The sequence below is a fragment of the Myodes glareolus genome, chromosome 17 (genome assembly GCF_982192425.1).
Source record: "Myodes glareolus chromosome 17, mMyoGla1.1, whole genome shotgun sequence".
In the NCBI taxonomy this organism is placed as follows: domain Eukaryota; kingdom Metazoa; phylum Chordata; class Mammalia; order Rodentia; family Cricetidae; genus Myodes; species Myodes glareolus.
In genome coordinates, this window is record NC_142042.1 from 28,791,430 (window position 1) to 28,808,932 (window position 17,503).

The 17,503-nt window shown below is 42.4% G+C and overlaps 1 protein-coding gene across 1 annotated transcript in view; it reads left to right on the forward strand.

Moving 5' to 3' along the window:
- The window catches only part of Enpep (glutamyl aminopeptidase), a 74,692-nt gene that overhangs the window by 11,250 nt on the left and 45,939 nt on the right, over positions 1–17,503 (forward strand). Inside the window, exons 3-4 of the mRNA XM_087897584.1 lie at positions 30–161; positions 16,627–16,747. Of these exons, the coding sequence (XP_087753710.1) occupies positions 30–161; positions 16,627–16,747 (253 nt within the window). The remainder of the gene's footprint in view (positions 1–29; positions 162–16,626; positions 16,748–17,503) is intronic.

Below are 17,503 nucleotides of genomic sequence, written 5' to 3' on the forward strand. Positions count from 1 at the left end.
AAATAAAGATGATCTTCTGCTTTCCGTAGAGAGAAGAGACGGTGGATGACAACTGGAAGAAAACAGTTTTTAAGAAGTCTGTGCCCATGAGCACTTACCTGGTGTGCTTCGCTGTGCATCAGTTCACCCGTATAAACAGAACGTCCAACACCGGCAAACCAGTGAGTCTTAATGGATTTCAAAAATTCACCACCAATGCATTTGTGGTTAAATTTCCGGCTTCTTAAAAAATAATTGCTTATTGGTTTTTCAAACAACAGGCAAGAACCCTCGTTAGCCACCAGGTTTGGGGAGCTTAGTAATAATATTAAACAATATAGAAAAGTCCCAGCCCCAAGGACATGGGGGATAAACAAAGGCGACAGGCATGTGCACGGCCTTGAAATAATGTAAAGGGAGAATTCACTAAAAATCCAAAACTAGTTCCTATATAGGCCAACGTAAGTATGTCAGACGCTGTAGCCCAGCCCAACTGCAGTACAAGGTGAGGCATCGTGTTAGGAGCTTTTAGGTTGGGGGAGGCAAATATTCTGCAAGCAACAGGAGCTGGGAAGTTCACGGTGCCATTTCTATGTGTCTGTCTGTTTGTTTGTTTCTTGAGATATAGTTTCTTTGTGTAGCCCTGACTGTGCTCTGTAGACCAGGCTGGCCTTGAACTCAGGGATTTACCTGCTTCTACCTCCCAAGTGCTGGGAATAAAGGTATGTCCCACCACCGTCCGGCTCTCTATATAATTAAAAACAGACAGCAGGTTCCTGAGATCCTGACTCAGGAGAAACAAACATATATTTCAAATTATGTAAATTTTAAATCAACAAATTGATACAGAAACATAAAAATGTCAACAAAATATCAGAAGTATTTTGAAAGTATGAGCATATGTTTTTAGATGACAGCTTTAATAACGTCCTTTAAAATTATTTTTATGATTGCTTATTTATTTACTGTGTGCATGTGTGTGTACGCCTGTGTGCATGTATGAGTGTGTGTACGTGTGTGTGTGCACGCATGTGTGCACTATAGCACACTGTGGTGGTCAGAGGACTCCTTGTGGGAGTTTATTCTCTCCTACCAAGAATGATCTTGGGATTGAATTTGGGTCTCCAGAGTGTCACCAAGTCCCTTTACCTGACAATTTATCTTGCTGACCCAGTGATTTCCTTTGGAAAACCCATAATCATTTTTACCTACAAGTTTTTTGTTTTTGTTTTTTGTTTGTTTGTTTGTTTGTTTTTTGTTTAGGGACTAGAGATAGAGAGATGGCTCAGAAGTTAAGAGCACTGGATTTTCCAGGGATCCCGGATTTGATTACCAGCACCCACTTGGCTCAAAACCAACTCTAGTTCTAGGAAATATGATGGCCCTTTCAGGCTACCTCGGGTACCAGGCACACGCATGATGCACAGGCATACATGCAGGCAAAGTACCCATACACATAAAATAATTAAAAAATAAATATTTAAAAATTTTTTGTCTTGTTTTAGGAGCCCCCATTTTGTTGTTATTTAAATTCTTGCTTTGCTTAGGAATCAAGTCAATTTACCTTTATAACATATATGTGTATGCATATATAGTAATATATCCATATATATCCATTTGGCACTCTTCACAGTATGCATTTATAAGGAAGAAATCACTACCCCATTTTACAGATGAGAAACTTGAAGCCAAGGGAGTTCAAATGCTCTGCTGAAGAGCCACCTGAGGGGTGGTAGGGACTCCTGTTCTGTATTCTTTCTGAATCACCATGCTCTGCTAAGGTTTCTGGGATATGGGTGCTCTGAAAGTCTCATCACCTCCTCATCAATCACTGCAGGGGAAGAGCTGGATGGTTTTACTTCCTGTGAAACTTGTTCCTGGAAAAACAAACAAACAAACAAACAAAACTGCCTCCATGTAGGTATTGATGGAGTCGCTATTGAGACATGCTAAAACTGGGTTTCCATAGGGAGTGGGGGACACAGCGACCGTTCACGGAGGACTCAGGAGCACTGGTCCACCTCGACTCTTTCTCACGTCACTTACGTTGCTTTGATGAAGGGCACCACCATTTCCTAAAGATAATACTGAGTATCGCGGAAATGGCATTGATAGAGGATGTTGCTTTTCTAGACTCCCCTTCACACAGTCGATGTCATATCTATCTCTGGTTTGATGTAAAGTTGAGTCCTTTAGTGAAGTTCATGTTTTTCTTCCACTGTCATAGCTCGTGTGGATTATTTATCGAGTGCTTTCTTTAGAACCACACTTCGTCACATACGGGTGTTTTTCACATTAATTTTTACAATATGATTACATTCTGAGCACTTTTTTTTTGAGGAGAACATCAAGACAAGGCAGAAAGGCTGAGTAATTCCTCTCTGCTCGTATAGTTTTACGAGTAAGACTGCAGCCAGGCAGCCAGCAGAGGACATTACTCTCTTAGTGACTTTTCTAATGGCAACCATGAGCTTGAGTTTCCGGATGACTCCCTTCGCTGTTCCCTTCGCAGTTCTGGCTGGGTGAGTCATTGCGGTGTGTATTGGCTTTTGGCTAGATTCTAAGGATGGGTTTCAAGTAAAGAGATGGAGTGGAAAATACAGTTTTGTTGAAGATTCACAACCGTAGTAAATACTTCTTAAATGGCTCCCCTGAGAAGCTGGTAGCAGAATGTTCTTTCTAAAACAGGCAGCACTTTCCACACTTTGGAAGGGGAGCAAGGGTCTCCTGATGTGGCATTCCTTTCTGACCACCTAGGTCATGAGAGACCTCAACTGCCTTCTGAAATTCCCCAGATTCTCTAGTCAGAATTCAACAAAGTGACCCGGAGCTGGAGCCAGGGGGCGCCTTACCCTCATCTTCTGCTACACAGTGAGGTGGTCTCCCCTAAAGATTGAGCAGAACTTTTTCTGAGGACCTGAAGCACTTAATGTTGACGCTAATGCTTCACGAAGATTTCCTTTTCTTTCGTATTTCGAAGCTCCCTCCTGTTCTCTGTCTGTTCACTCTGAATAGAAGGCTAATGTCGGCACCTCAGAAGAAAGCTCTCTCAGTGTGATACTCCAGAGAGAAGCATAAGGAAAGCAGCCTCCTTAGGTCCACGGAAGTGTGACAGAGAGGAACCCATCTAAGTCTCATAATCCTTTAAAAAATGTGTTATAATCAATTTGTTGCAAAAGTTACCTATTAAGGTAAGACATAACAGGCAATCAGGCAGTTCAGAATCATGAATGAGGTAAGAGAGAACAGTTAGGCCATCGGGCAGTTCAGCATCATGAATGACTTAGGCAGTCGGCCAGTCAGCTAGACAGTCAGTCTAGCTTCATGAATGACACCCTGCCCTGGCGGTTTCTATCCTGCATTTCTGACTCTCTTCCTGTCCTCTTAAGTGATTCCCAGACAGAGGTGAATAAACGTCTCCATATCCTTTCACTCCATTGGTAGGTTCTCCCCCATACTGGTTTTCCTGTATTACATTGATGGGCTTTCCCATATATGGGTTTTCCTGAATCATGGGCACAAGTATTTGTCATTTGAAATTTCTCTAAATTATTTTGCCTAAATATATTTTTAAAAGAAGGAGAGGAAAACAATTCTCCATTTAAAACTTATTGTCTCTTATGTACTAGTATTCTCTAGTACAAAGATTTGCTCCTTTGCGACATTATACATTCTGAGAGCATCTTACACATGCTTCAAATTTTTTAAATAATTTTACATTTTTAGTTGAATGTAATTATATTATTTTCTCCCTTTGTTTCCTCCCTTCAACCCTTATTATGTCCTCTCCCTTCAAGCCCTTCCATAGTCCCTCTAACTCCCTCTCAAATTCAAGGCTAATAAATCTTTTTTAAATTTTTTTTGGCATTTGATCTTTTTTTATTAATTTATAAAAATTTCCACTTCTTCCCCTCCTCCCAATACCCTCCCACTCCCCCATTCCCTCTTCTCCTCTCTCTCCAGTCCTAAGAGCAGTCAGGGTTTCCTGCCCTGTGGGAAGTTCAAGTTCCTCCCTCCTCCCTCCAGGCCTAGGAAGGTGAACATCCAAACAGACTGGATCCCAAAAATCCAGTATATGCAGAGGAAACAAGTCCCAGTGTCATTGTCAATGGCTTCTCAGACAGCCCCCATGTCAGCCACATTCAGAGAATCCAGTTTGATCACATATTCATTCAGTCCCAGTCCAGCTGGCCTTGGTGAGCTCTCATTAGATCAGTCCCCTTATATCAGTGGATGAATGCACCCCTCGCGGTCTTGATGTCCTTTTTCATGTTCTCCCTCCTTCTGCTCCTCATTTGGACCTTGGGGGCTCAGTCCAGTGCTCCAATGTGGGTCTCTGTCTCAATCTCCATCTGTCGTCGGATGAAGGTTCCCTCTGATCCTGACTTTCTTGCTTACATTCTCCCTCCTTCTGCTTCTCATTTGGACCTAGGGAGTTAAGTCCTGTGTTCCAACGTGGGTCTCTGTCTCTATCTCCATCCATCGCCAGATGAAGGTTCTATGGTGATATGCAAAATATTCATTAGTATGGTTATGGGCCAAGGCCAGTTCAGGCACCCTCTCCTCTGCTGCCCAGGGAAAATCTGGGGACCTCTCCTTGGACCTGGGAACCCCTCTAGAATCAAGTCTCTTGCAAACCCTAAAATGGCTTCCTTAGTTGAGATATATACTTCCCTGATCCCATATCCATCCTTCCTCCCTCCTACCCATCCCATTCCCCCAAGCTATCCCCCATCCTCCCCTTCTCCCTTCTCTTTAACCATCTCCCCTTATTTCCACCCCCATCCCCCGTGCACCCAAGTTTCCTGGCAATCTTGTCTACTTCCACTATCCAGGAGGATAACTATATGATTTTCTTCAGGTTCACTTTCTTATTTAGCTTCTCTAGGATCACAAATTATAGGCTCAAAGACCTTTAATTATGGCTAGAATCCACTTATGAGTGAGTACATACCATATTCCTCTTTTTGTGTCTGGGTTACCTCACTCAGTAAAGAATTTTCTATTTCCATCCATTTGCATGCAAAATTCAAGATGTCATTGTTTTTTACCGCTGAGTAAAACCCTAATGTGTATATGTTCCACACCTTTTTTTAACCATTCTTCTATTGATGGGCACCTAGGTTGTTTCCAGGTTCTGGCTATTACAAATAGTGCTGCTATGAACATAGTTGAACAAATGCTTTTGTAGTATGTTAGGGCATCTCTTGGGTATATTCCCAAGAGTGGAATTGCTGGGTCCTGAGGGAGGTTGACTCCCAGTTTCCTGAGGAACCGCCACACTGATTTCCACAGTGGCTGCACAAGTTTGCATTCCCACCAACAATGGATGAGTGTTCCCCTCACTCCACATCCTCTCCAGCATAGGCTCTCATTGGTGTTTTTGAGTTTAGCTATTCTGACCGGTGTAAAATGGTATCTCAAAGTTGTTTTGATTTGCATTTCCCTGATCGCTAAGGAGGTTGAGCATGACCTTAAGTGTCTTCTGGCCATTCGAAATTCTTCTGTTGTGAATTCTCTGTTCAGTTCAGTACCCCATTTTTTAATTGGGTTAATTAGAGTTTTAGTGTCTAGTTTCTTGAGTTCTTTGTATATTTTGGAGATCAGACCTTTGTCTGATGAGGGGTTGGTGAAGATATTCTCCCAGTCGGAAGGTAGCCTTTTTGACTTACTGACAGTGTCCTTTGCTTTACAGACGCTTCTCAGTTTCAGGAGGTCCCATTTATTCATTGATTCTCTTAATGTCTGTGCTACTGGGGTTCTACCTAGGAAGTGGTCTCCTGTGCCTATGTCTAAAATTCTTTTTTATATAATGTATTTTGATCATGCTTTCCCCTCCCCTAATCTCTTCAATGTCTTCCACATCTTCCCACCCAAATGCATCTATCTATCTATCTATCTATCTATCTATCTATCTATCTATCTATCTACTATCTATCTGTTATCTATATATCCATTATCTATCATCTATCTACCTATCTATTATCTGTCAATCTAATCTCTATCTATTATCTATTATCTCTATCTATTATCTACCCATCTATCATCTATTATCCACCTATTATCTATCTATCTGTTATCTATTATCTGTCTATCTGTCTATCTATCTATCATCTATCTAGTATCCATCTATTATCTATATATCTGTTATCTATCTATTATCTATCTATCCATTATCTATGTATCATCTATCTATCTATCTATCTATCAATCATCTATTATCTATCCATTATCTGTCCATCTATTGTCCATCTATCTATTATCTACGTATCATCTATCTACCTATCTATTATCTATCCATCTATTATCTATCATCTATCTATCAATCTATCTATCTATCTATCTATCATCTATCTATCTTATACCTATCATCTTCCTCTCACTTCCCCACTCTCTCTCACTTTCAAAAACAAAACACAGAAATGAAAATCAAAATAAACAAATCAAAGACCAATAAGGTAAAATGATAAAAAACAAACCCAAAAGTGGAACCAAAAGTACACACACACACAGAGAGAGACAGAGAGAGACAGAGAGAGAGAGAGAGAGAGAGAGAGAGAGAGAAAGGGAGAGAGAGAGAGAGAAACTAAACAAAACCAGGAAAAACAAAGAAAAAATGGAGCTTATTTTGTGTTGACCAGCTGGCTACTCCTGGGCATGGGGCCTGCCCTGGAGTGTGGCTGATAGACATGGTTATAATCCATGGAAGAAAACCTGGTTTCCTTAGCCAGTGGGTATCAATTACAGATAGCTTCTTGGTTAGGGGTGGGGTCCTGTATCTGCTTGGGAAGTTATTGCTTCAACTCCACCCACTGCTTCTCATCACAGCTTCCGCAGAGATGCATCAGCTAAAGCCTGCTCGGTGGAATGGGTTTCCCATTTTGTGTTTTACCCACCACTGCTGCATGGTGGGATCTCTGAAGGTGCAGCAGAGCACTATTTCCTGCACCATCTGGACCCGAAGTCCTATTACTTTTTCAACAAATCCTTTAAGGATGGAACTAGATCATTACTGTGCACATGGCATTCTTCATAGAAACTGAGTGAAGCCAACAGCCATTCTTATCTACACCGTTTCTGACAATACAACTCCGGTACCTTAACCCGCTGTCAACCATTCAATGGGTTTCTACTATATAACATGTGAATCTGAGACACTAATTAAACCTGGTGAGCTGTAGATAGTCTACCCTCTGACAGGAGTTCCTTCCCATCCACCATCAGCAACTTGAGGTCTGTAATTTACTGTAACCAGAAGAAAGGACACAGTGAATGTCAGTAGTGGCGCTGTTGGTTGAAAATAAAGTGTTTCCCTATGTGTGAGAAAATTATATGGAGTTTCAGGATAGCTCAGAAAACTGTAGATTTTGTGTACTTTCTTTTTTTCTTTTGGAAGAGTAGTTGTGTTTTTATTCAATCAACTGAATGTCAAAGAGAAGAAAAGGAATAAAGGGAGATATTTGAAGGATTACTTACAGTAGTTTTATAACTATTGACTAGGCACAAATAGAAAGGTGTCCTCCCTCCCTCCCTCCCTCTTTTCCTCCTTTCCTTCCTTCCTTTTTTCCTTCCTTCTTTGATTGCTTCCTTGTTTCCTTTTTCCTTTTCTGGCTCTTGGAAAACAACCTCCTCCTGAGGCCTTTTGACATTTAGTTTGTTGGTTAAGGGTTTGTAACAAATGATATCACCTTAGGAAAACAGATCAACCAATGGACCCTAAACCTAGTACAGTGTAGAGAGAGTACATGACGTTTTAGCTGCATGAAATAAGTGTTCAGCTATGGGTGTAAAAACTGCCACCATCCCTCTAGGGGTCTCATCATAATTACATATATTAGCTATATTACTAATAATATTATTAGAAATATTTCTGCTTCAGAGTTTCACTTGGATATATTGCAACTCATTTTCAAATCTAGAATAATTTGGATTTAAATATAACTTTTTCCTTAACCACTTATTTAATAGATAGTTTAAAATAAAACAGGAACTGAGACACATTTACATTTTCAAATTGCCATGTGTGAAATCATGTCCTGTTAGTAGGCTAGCAGTGCCTTTCTGACATAGTTGATGTACGGTAGCTTCTCCAGCATGTATTGTCTTTGCACCCAGCTCCAAGGAATCAAGTCCAGGCCAAGTTAAATGTCTTTGGGGCAGTTGACTCCGGCCTTTTGTAAAGAAGCATATGTAAAAAGGAGTATTTACCTTGTTGGGGAGTGCCCTTAGCTTTTCTAGTGATGAAGCAAATCAGAGTGTCTATCAGCTAGATACACACTGCAATCCTGGCAACTCCAGTGTCTCAGAAAGAGACTGTACTGAGCTTTCTTCCCCCGAAGTGTGCAGGGACAGTTTCCGAACCAGTGTGCCCCGAATTCCATCTGGGGATGAAGCCAGGCTACTTGCGCTAGCTTTCTCTGTCACTCTCTTCTTAGTTCACTGGTTTCTAAATGAAAATGCTTCATCAAAGACAACGTAGGCTGCTGGTTTTTGTCTGTCTGTCTGTTCTATTCAAAGAAATAGACTATATTTAGGAAGGCTTTACATTCTTTTAATTATTATTTTATTTTATGCAGAAGAGTGTGTTATTTGGGTACCATGTGGGGGCCTGGTATCCACGGAGGACCGAAGAGGGCACTGGGTTCCCAGAACTTGAGTTACGTATGCCTGGGAGCCACCATGTGTGTGCAAGGCCTTGATACTGGGTCTTCTGGAGGAACAGCTGCTGCTCTTCACTGCTGAGTCATCTCTCCAGCCCTAGGTTTTAACTGGGCTGGGATCTTAACTTTAGCATTTCACTTCATAAGAATTATCTCACTAGAAAATGCTGTTTTAATAATGAGGTATATTTTAACAGTGTATTTTGAAATAATTCACAGGCTTTGCTATGCTGTGTCAATACCGTCTATAACTATTTATCATGCCTTTATTAAAACTAAGAAATGAATATTTATATAACACTATTGACTAATTCACAGCCTTTTCTTAGGATTTCAGCCGCTTTTCTGCCACTGTGCATGTTTGGTTTCAGTATCTGGTAGACAGTCCATTTGCATAAGGCTTAGTCCAGCCTGGGACATTTTCTGTTTCTTATTTTATGACCTGTTTTGTGCATGTGTGAGCACATTCACGTCTGTGTGTGTGTGTGTTTAATGAATACAGCCTCAACATTTCATTGTCTTCCTAACGAAGCTGAGAATGAGAATGGATCACTTGGTCCTTTCTCTTCACACCTCCTCCCACACCACACATCACCAACGGGCACCATCTTCTTAGGTTCGCAGTCAGGCACCCACTTGGTGCAATCTTTGTAGACTTAACATTTTTGCTTTATTTTAAATGGCTTAGTCCACCCACAGTGGACACTCTCCTTCCTATCCTAATGCCACCTTCCCTGGGCACACAGAGAGTTCTTGTCTTTCTTGTGGTTCGTCATCTCATGACTTGATGCTTGTCATATTTCTCATAGACACCACCGTGTTTATGGGAGCAGTGTAGACACAGAAAGCAATCTCCACACCTTTGAAGTACACTGCTCAGATGTTTTATAGGCTGTCTCATTTGGATCTGTGACTCTTTGAAGATTAGACGAGGGCTTTTGTTTTGGAGGGTACCACAGAGATGAGGAGTCCTTCTTGTTCCGTCATGTTGGTGCACACATGGCATTCTGTGCGATCTGCTTCCTCACTAGTTACCATGGTGCCAACTACCTTTTCTGCTCTAGCGCATCCTTTCACCTTTCTGCAGCCCGTTCCTTAAAAGCAGTCACTGCATGCAGTCCACATCCCGGGGAAGGGAATGGAGCACAGGTCTGTCAGGGTCTCGGCACACTCATCATAATTACCAAAAAGCATTTCAAGACTCTGCAGATACCCTCTTTATTCTTAACAGTTTTGACTTCTCACTGAAGCAATAACTCTTGTTCACAGCGATTATTATTATGGTTAGGGGAGTTTTAAAATTTCCTGCATAGTCATTTTTGGACAAGAGCTTATTTTACTGTTTTTTTTAAAGGTGTGTGTGTGTGTGTGTGTGTGTGTGTGTGTGTGTAGAATGAAAGTCATGTAGACGTCTCTTTCTCATTCAGGGTGTCTTGGCATTGATAATGAAACAGAAGACTTGTTCGTCAGCTTATCTTATGTCCTTATGGAGCACCCATGTACTCAGGAAGATGCTAAGCCCCAAGGAGGGGGTGATATTAAAAACTCTATCTTTGGACTGAGAGGGGAGTCAGAGGCAGCCACCATTACTCAGTGACACCCAAGTGTGCTTTCCTATCTATTTTGATGATATCCTTGTGAGAGTCTAGGGCTGTCCCTCAGTTTTAGTGTCCTGCATGGTCTTGAGCCACTTCCTGGATGTGCCTTTTTGAAGTAGTCCAGATGAGACCCTGAAAACTTCCAAGAAGTGAAAGATGCTGGGAAATGAGGCGATTGCCTATCAGTAATGAGAGTGGCCATAGAATGGTGTGGGAGAATTGTCTGTATTCTGTCAATCATGTTTTAAATAAATGCTGATTGACCAGGAAGGAAGGATAGGTGGGTCAACCAGACAGGAAGCAGAGGTGGGGTGATGAGAACAGGAGAATTCTGGGAAGGAGGAAGCCTGTTCCTCCCATTCCTGCCCAGATCACCATGAAGCAAGATGTAACCTGCCCTGCTGAGAAAGGTACTGAGTCATGTGGCTAGCATAGATAAGAACAATGGGTTAATATAAGCCACAAGAGCTAATAAGTAGACTGAGCTAATGGGCCAATCAGTTTTATAACTTAAGGAGATCTCTGTGTGATTTTCTTTGGGGCTTGCCAGCTGTGGGGAACTGGGCAGGACATAAACCCCAACAAGCCAGCTTCCATGTTATAATAGAATTTACCATCTATAAAACATAAACAACACGGGCAGTGAATGTGTGGACTGCGCTGGGTCAAGAGGTCAGTTACAGAATAAAATTCCTGGGACATTCCTGGGTGAACCAGGATGTATGGCCAGATTTTCAAGAGGAAAATAGTCAACAGATAATAAAGATGGGAATCCAGGCAGAGCCGGCATGCAGCATCCTCCAGTGGAACCCAGGCCTGGCCTGGCTTTGACTCTAGTAATGGTGGCAGTATTACCTGGCAGTCTGAAAGCTGGTCCTTTCTGTTTGTAGAGTTTTCCCATGTTCAATGTCCTGATATCAGACCTCTGCACAATTCATGGTCTAGCTCCATCATTTTTCTTGATCCTTCCGACATGGATAACTTTCTTCTTGTCTTTTGAGACAGGGCATTCTGGATGCCTTTCCAGTCTCTGTCCCACCCATTATCGCAGTGAAATCTCTGTGCTCTGTGCCGTTCCCGGCTTTCCGAAATTATTTCTGAAAGCCTCTCTAAACGAAACTCTTGCAACTCAAATGTTTATTATGTGGATACCAAGAATCTATTATTTTGTATTTCAAAAGCATAAAGTTTATTTTCCACTGTCCCTTCATTCTCACTGTTCTTAGAAGCAAAGTGAGTGCCACCTCATCCTGTTACTCACACAGAGGATAGTGCAGACACAGAGAGGCCCCGAGGTTAATAGCTGAATGCGTTATCCATGGCACTAATTCTGCCAGTGAGACCCAGAACGTTGAATGGTCAAGCACGGTGGCAATGCTGTCTGTCTGTCTGTGATCAATCCTGCTGCTGTCTCCACTGTGTAACTAGGAAAAGTTGGGTGTATTGTTCTGGAAGAATAGGAGTCTGAGTGGGTGCAGCAGCTGAAATCTCCTATCTCTAGCCATAAGCACGAGGCAGAGAGAACAGTGGGGTGGGGGTGGCAGGAGGCATGTCAAAAAGCCCACCCCCGGTGATACACGCCCTCCAACAAGGCCACACTCCTACTTCTTTCCAAACGGTTCCACAGAGGCCCACGTACTCAAATGTGAACTTGGGGAAGCCATTCCCACTCAAGCCACCGCACGCTTCTCTTCACTTGCCAGCATTCACATTTTTACTTGTAAATTTCCTTTGAACCCTCGGATTTTAAGGAAATGTCTACATCTCTGGGGCTGGTTTATGCTAGAAATCACGTATGTTAGGATTTGCATGAAGGCTTGATGTTCAAATACTGATACATTTCCCGGGACTTGATAATTAAACAGTGTGTGTGTGTGTGTGTGTGTGTGTGTGTGTTTGTGTGTGCGTATGTGTGTGCATAGCTTAATTATCTCTACCTATACATGTGCCACATATATATATATATATATATATATATATATAGAGAGAGAGAGAGAGAGAGAGAGAAATGTATTTTCCATATATATACACACATTTACAATATAAATGGGGAAAAGAGAAGATATGAAAATCCATCTATCAGTTATCAGTTCAGGTCAGGTGATAGTACCAAATTAGCTCAAGCAGATAATGTTTTGATTTTCAGAACTCTGTGGATTTTCTAATTGTGGTTAAGAGGTTGTGGGAATGTGATCTGTGTAAGACTCTCAGTGAAATACTCAGCAGTTACATAAAATATGACATTCTATTAGCAGTGGTGCAAAATCCACAGGACTGGCACGTAGCGTGACAAGCCCCTTGCAGGAGAAGGCCCGAGAGCATCTCCTGTGATGATGCTCGTAGGTAAACACTGATGAGGTTTGTGTGAAGCTTAAGGTTTGGAGACATAAATAGGCACTGAGGGGGAAGATGGTGTAAAGTCTCATTAATCTGTTCTAGGAAAAGTTGGTCGGTCATGATGATCAAGTCTAACAAAGAGACACGTGAAGTGAGAGACAGCGATCAACTAGATGGCAACCCTCTGGAGCTTAGGTCTCACCCTTCAAGTTGCTGGAGACACTGGAGAGACATCATATTTTTTAAGAAAGAATCTAAACGCCTACTTATGGGGCTGGAGAGCTGGCACAGTGGTTATGAGCACTTGTTACTCTCTCTCTTTCCAAGACAGGGTTTGTTTGTGCAGCCCTGGCTCTCCTGGAACTCACTCTGTAGAGCAGGCTGGCCTTGGGTTCGCAGAGATCCGCCCACCGCCGCCTCCTGAGTGCTGGGATTAAAGGTGTGCACCACCACCACCTGACTGCACTTGTTGCCCTTGAGGAGGACCCACATTCGATGCTAAGCACCACGTGGCTGCTCACCACCACCTGTCTTTAGGGAATCTGACATTTCCTTCTGGCCTCCTCGGGTACACATGGCATACACGTGGTTCACAGGCCTTGCCAAACCTCTCATTCATGCAATCAAAACACTCATACACAGAAAATAAAACAGATGAGGCATTAAAATTTTAAGCCTGCTTTATAAAAGGGTCCAGTATGATAAGAGAAAAGCAACTAGAATAATGGCCGAGCCGATGTGAGTTTTGAAAGTCCAGACCGTGTGGTAGACTTAGTGTTTTGAGGTGGGGCTAGTCCTCTGAAGTAGTGGTATGTATCAGGAATTTAATTTCCTCTGAGAAGGTGCTCTGCTTTAGAAAATAAATAGATTTTCTTAGGCTCTACAGTTAGGCTCTTGAATCCTTCCATTTACCGATAAAGTTTATAAACTTCATATGTAACCATTAAAAAGTCCCTTGAGAGCAAGCGTGTGAACTGGAAAGAGGGCAACCATTAGTAAAAGTGATGGAGAGTCAGGGAGACTTTGTTCTGGACAGAAGTGCTAAGAAGCCAGAGAAAGGTTACTCTCTGCTGAAGCCCAGAGGAAGGAGAAGGTACAGGAACGGGGCATGACGATGCCACCGCCAGGGAGCAGGGGTGAGGATGTCTGCAGGAGGGAAGGTGTGGTTCTAAGTCCTCAATCAAACCAGCACAGGTGGTCTGCAACTGAATGGGTGCTGCATACATTGCAGGCTTCAAATGACAGAGTTGTCATGTTCACAACTCTTCCATGTCGAAATATGTTTCTAACACGCAGCAGAGAGGACACACTTATGAGTATGCTTTGGCTAAATGCAAAATCTTCAGAATTCTTCAGTTGTTATGATTATAGATAAGGGATTGTGGAACCAGTCCAAGGATTGTGACAGACAACCAGCATGCTGTCCTATGGTTTCTTAGCTCATTAATTGAATCTGTGGTTTTTTGCTTTTTATTTTTATTTTTTTTCCGAAGCAAGGTTTCTCTGTAGCTTTGGTGCCTGTCCTGGAACTCGCTCTTGTAGACCAGGCTGGCCTCGAACTCACAGAGAGCCGCCTGCCTCTACCTCCCGAGTGCTGGGATTAAAGCGAATCTGTGTTTTAAAAATTATGACCTGCAGTGGTTGTCTGTAAAGGTCCTAGGTGACAGGAAATCTGTGTCTGGCTGGGTGCAGACAGTGCGCTCTTCTGTGTGGGGATGGGTGAGGGAGGTGAGACAGTGAGAAAAAAACTGCTCCAGTTCCAAGTGAATGAATGCTGACAGCAGTCTTTTTTGGTTGCTGTTGCCCAGAGAAATGTGGAGAGAGAAAAGAAGGAACTGATACTGCTTCAGGCGCATGCTTGAAAGAAGCAAATGGGAGCCAGGGACACAGCTCAGTGGTAATATAGCTGCGTACTTGAATCCTGGAATCAGTAAAAAGAGCCCACTGTCTGTGGGTAACAGGAAAACACCAGGACAAAGAGCCCATCCTTTGCTTTCCCCGTGACTTCACCTAACACAGAGGTTCCCTGTCTTCTCTGCCTTTCATTTTCTCAACTTGCCTTCCCCTCTCCAAACAGACAGCACAAAGCATGGGGCATGTGGACAGCACTGCAGTGTCAAGACGAACCTCTCTCTTTGAAATGTCGGAGGGAAAATGAGTGTGGCAGAAAATCTGAGTGAGTCATGTCACACACCAAGTTGTGGACAGGTGAAAGGTTCAGAGCCTTTCCATTGACAATAAGGCAATGTTGTCTTTGATTTTTCTTTCTCTCTCTCTCTTTCTTTCTAGTATTTTCTATTTTCTCTCTCTCTCTTTCTTTCTTTCCTTTCTTCCTTCCTTCTTTCTTTCCACAGGGTTTTTCTGTAGCTTTGGTGCCTGTCCTGGAACTAGCTCTTGTAGACCACGCTGGCTTAAACTCACTGAGATCTGCCTGCCTCTGCCTCCCGAGTGCTGGGATTAAAGGCGTGCACCCACACCACCCAGTTTGGCTTTGATTTTTCCTGACCAGGTTCTGTTGTTCTGTAAAGTGGCTACCAGCGATCCTCAGGTTCAGTCATTGCTTGGAGCCGGCATGCCATAGCTTACCAAGAGGACAGGAGAGGGTAGTAGGAATGGATCATCTCCTCTCTCTGACAAGTAAAAACTAAAAGCCTTAAGGAATATTGAGTGGAGGGGTCACTGTGGTGGGAGTTCATTTCTATTTATGCATAAGAGGTGAGAATGCCAAGTAAGGGACGTTCTCTCATCATTTGCCCTTTAGGTTGTCGGAGCCCTCTAGAGCTCTCTTCTAAGAAATGGGCTCGGATGCGTGTGTCCTAATGAATATCCCTTACAGTAATGCAGTGGGAACAGGAAATGAGTAGGTTTCATCTCCCTTTCTCTTGTGTTTTTCTAATCTTGAATCTTCTGGTCTTGTTGGGTCAATGGTCTTGAACTTACTAAAATGACGACATCGGTCTTTGCCCAAGGGCTTTGGGTCAGGTCTCCGGGTTAGCGCGCATGTTTCATTTGATTTTCTTGCCAAGGTAGCCGACTGGCAGCTGAAGGGCTGTTTCTCTGTCACTCACAGAAAACTACTAAGCAACTAGGAGGTTCCTGAGCATCTGTTCGTCTGCTTAGAAGGATTCTTACTTAACCTTGCTTAATAAAGTCATGCATGATTAGAATTGAAAAAAAACGTCTACACTCAGTACTCAGTTTAATTTGTAAATTAGGGCATAGAGGCATAAAACAATATCCTTGCAACTCAGAAAACTGATGAAGCTCACTCACTCTATCTTGGGAAAAGTTTAGGTCATCATATTTAAGGCTCGGGGAGTAAAATACAAAACTCCTGTCATTTACAGCCATCCAGTAAAACAGTGGATGATCCCAAAGGGGAAATGTGTCGTCAAAAGCACCTTAGATGAGAAAAATAGAATGAATTTGTTTCCTCTCAAGCAGCTGCATACACAAGACAAGTCAGAGGGTACTGGGAAAGGTAAACAGACATGTAGGCCCTGTGTGTTTTGTTTTTTAGTCTTTTTAAAGCTGATTTATTTAATTTGATTTTATGTGCATTAGTGTTTTGACTGCAGGTGTGTCTGTGTGAGGATGGTCAGATCTTCTGGCACTGGAATTATAAGCAGCTGTGAGTCACCATGTGGGTGCTGAGACTTGAACCCAGGTCCTGTGGAAGAGCAGTCAGTGTTCTTAATTGCTGAGCCATCTCTCCAGCCCCAGACAATACACATTTCCAATACAAAAAAAAAAAAGTGATAATATCTTTTAATGTCTGGGGCACTGTTCTTTTTTATTATTTATTTCTCGTTACTAATGGCACACAGTTTTATCTTAGTGACCTTTTACCGAAGTCTGAGAGCAGCGAGGTCATCTGCCCAAGGCTACACAAAGCTCCTGGGGACGAGCCTACTGCGAAGGAGGCTTGGTATTCAAACTAGGTGCTCTGATCCAAAGGCCTCCCTCTTCTGATGGTATCATGTTTCACTTTGTGCACATGTGTTTTATCAATGAAGATTCACCTCCCTGAATGTTTGTCTTTTGTTTCCCAGCTCACTATTTACGTCCAGCCGGAGCAAGCTCATACGGCGGAGTATGCTGCGAACGTAACTAAAATTGTGTTTGATTATTTTGAAGAATACTTTGGTATGGAGTATTCTCTTCCTAAACTGGGTGAGAAAATGCTTTTATCTCCTCATTTCAAGCTGCCTTTGTTTTACCTGAGTTAACCTAGACTGTCTAATTAGATTACCAGTGATTACTAATCGTTCCTGAGTCTTTTTACAGGTGCTACATGTGTGACGTTTACTATAAGCCCAAAGAGCCATTCTAGGTTCCTCTAAAATTTCTAGGCCTTTTCTACTTTCATATGATGAAGATACCATCTTTGATTTGCAACCTCCGTATTAGAGGGAAGAAAAGTCTGGGAGAAGTGTCAGTGTTTCATTTCCAGAGTATTCTTCCCTCTAATACGGAGAGAGGCGTGATTTCTGTGAAGCACGGAAGGACCACAGTCCAAATGATGGAGCCTCCGTCAAGAGCAGAAGCACTATTAACAAGCCTGAGTGCTTGCTTTGAGTAAAGCTATAAGTCCCTTGAAGAACTTGTAAGGAAGGTGGTACTTGAACCAACCAAGAACCCACTTCCCTATCCAGCTCCTACCGCCATAATAAATCCCTTGGAAGGCAAAAGAAAGGCTCTATGGCCTGGGTGTGTGCATGCCTCAGTTTCTACTCAATGGCTTTTTGTGTTGCTTAGCAATTATTAGAGGAGACAGAAAGATAAGTAAGGTTCTATCTATCTATCTATCTATCTATCTATCTATCTATCTATCTATCTATCTATCTATCTATTTAACCAAAGTCAGAAGGGAAATTTTGAAAGAATGGGGAACCCAAATCCATGGGTCTCCTCATCTTTGCCTCACTT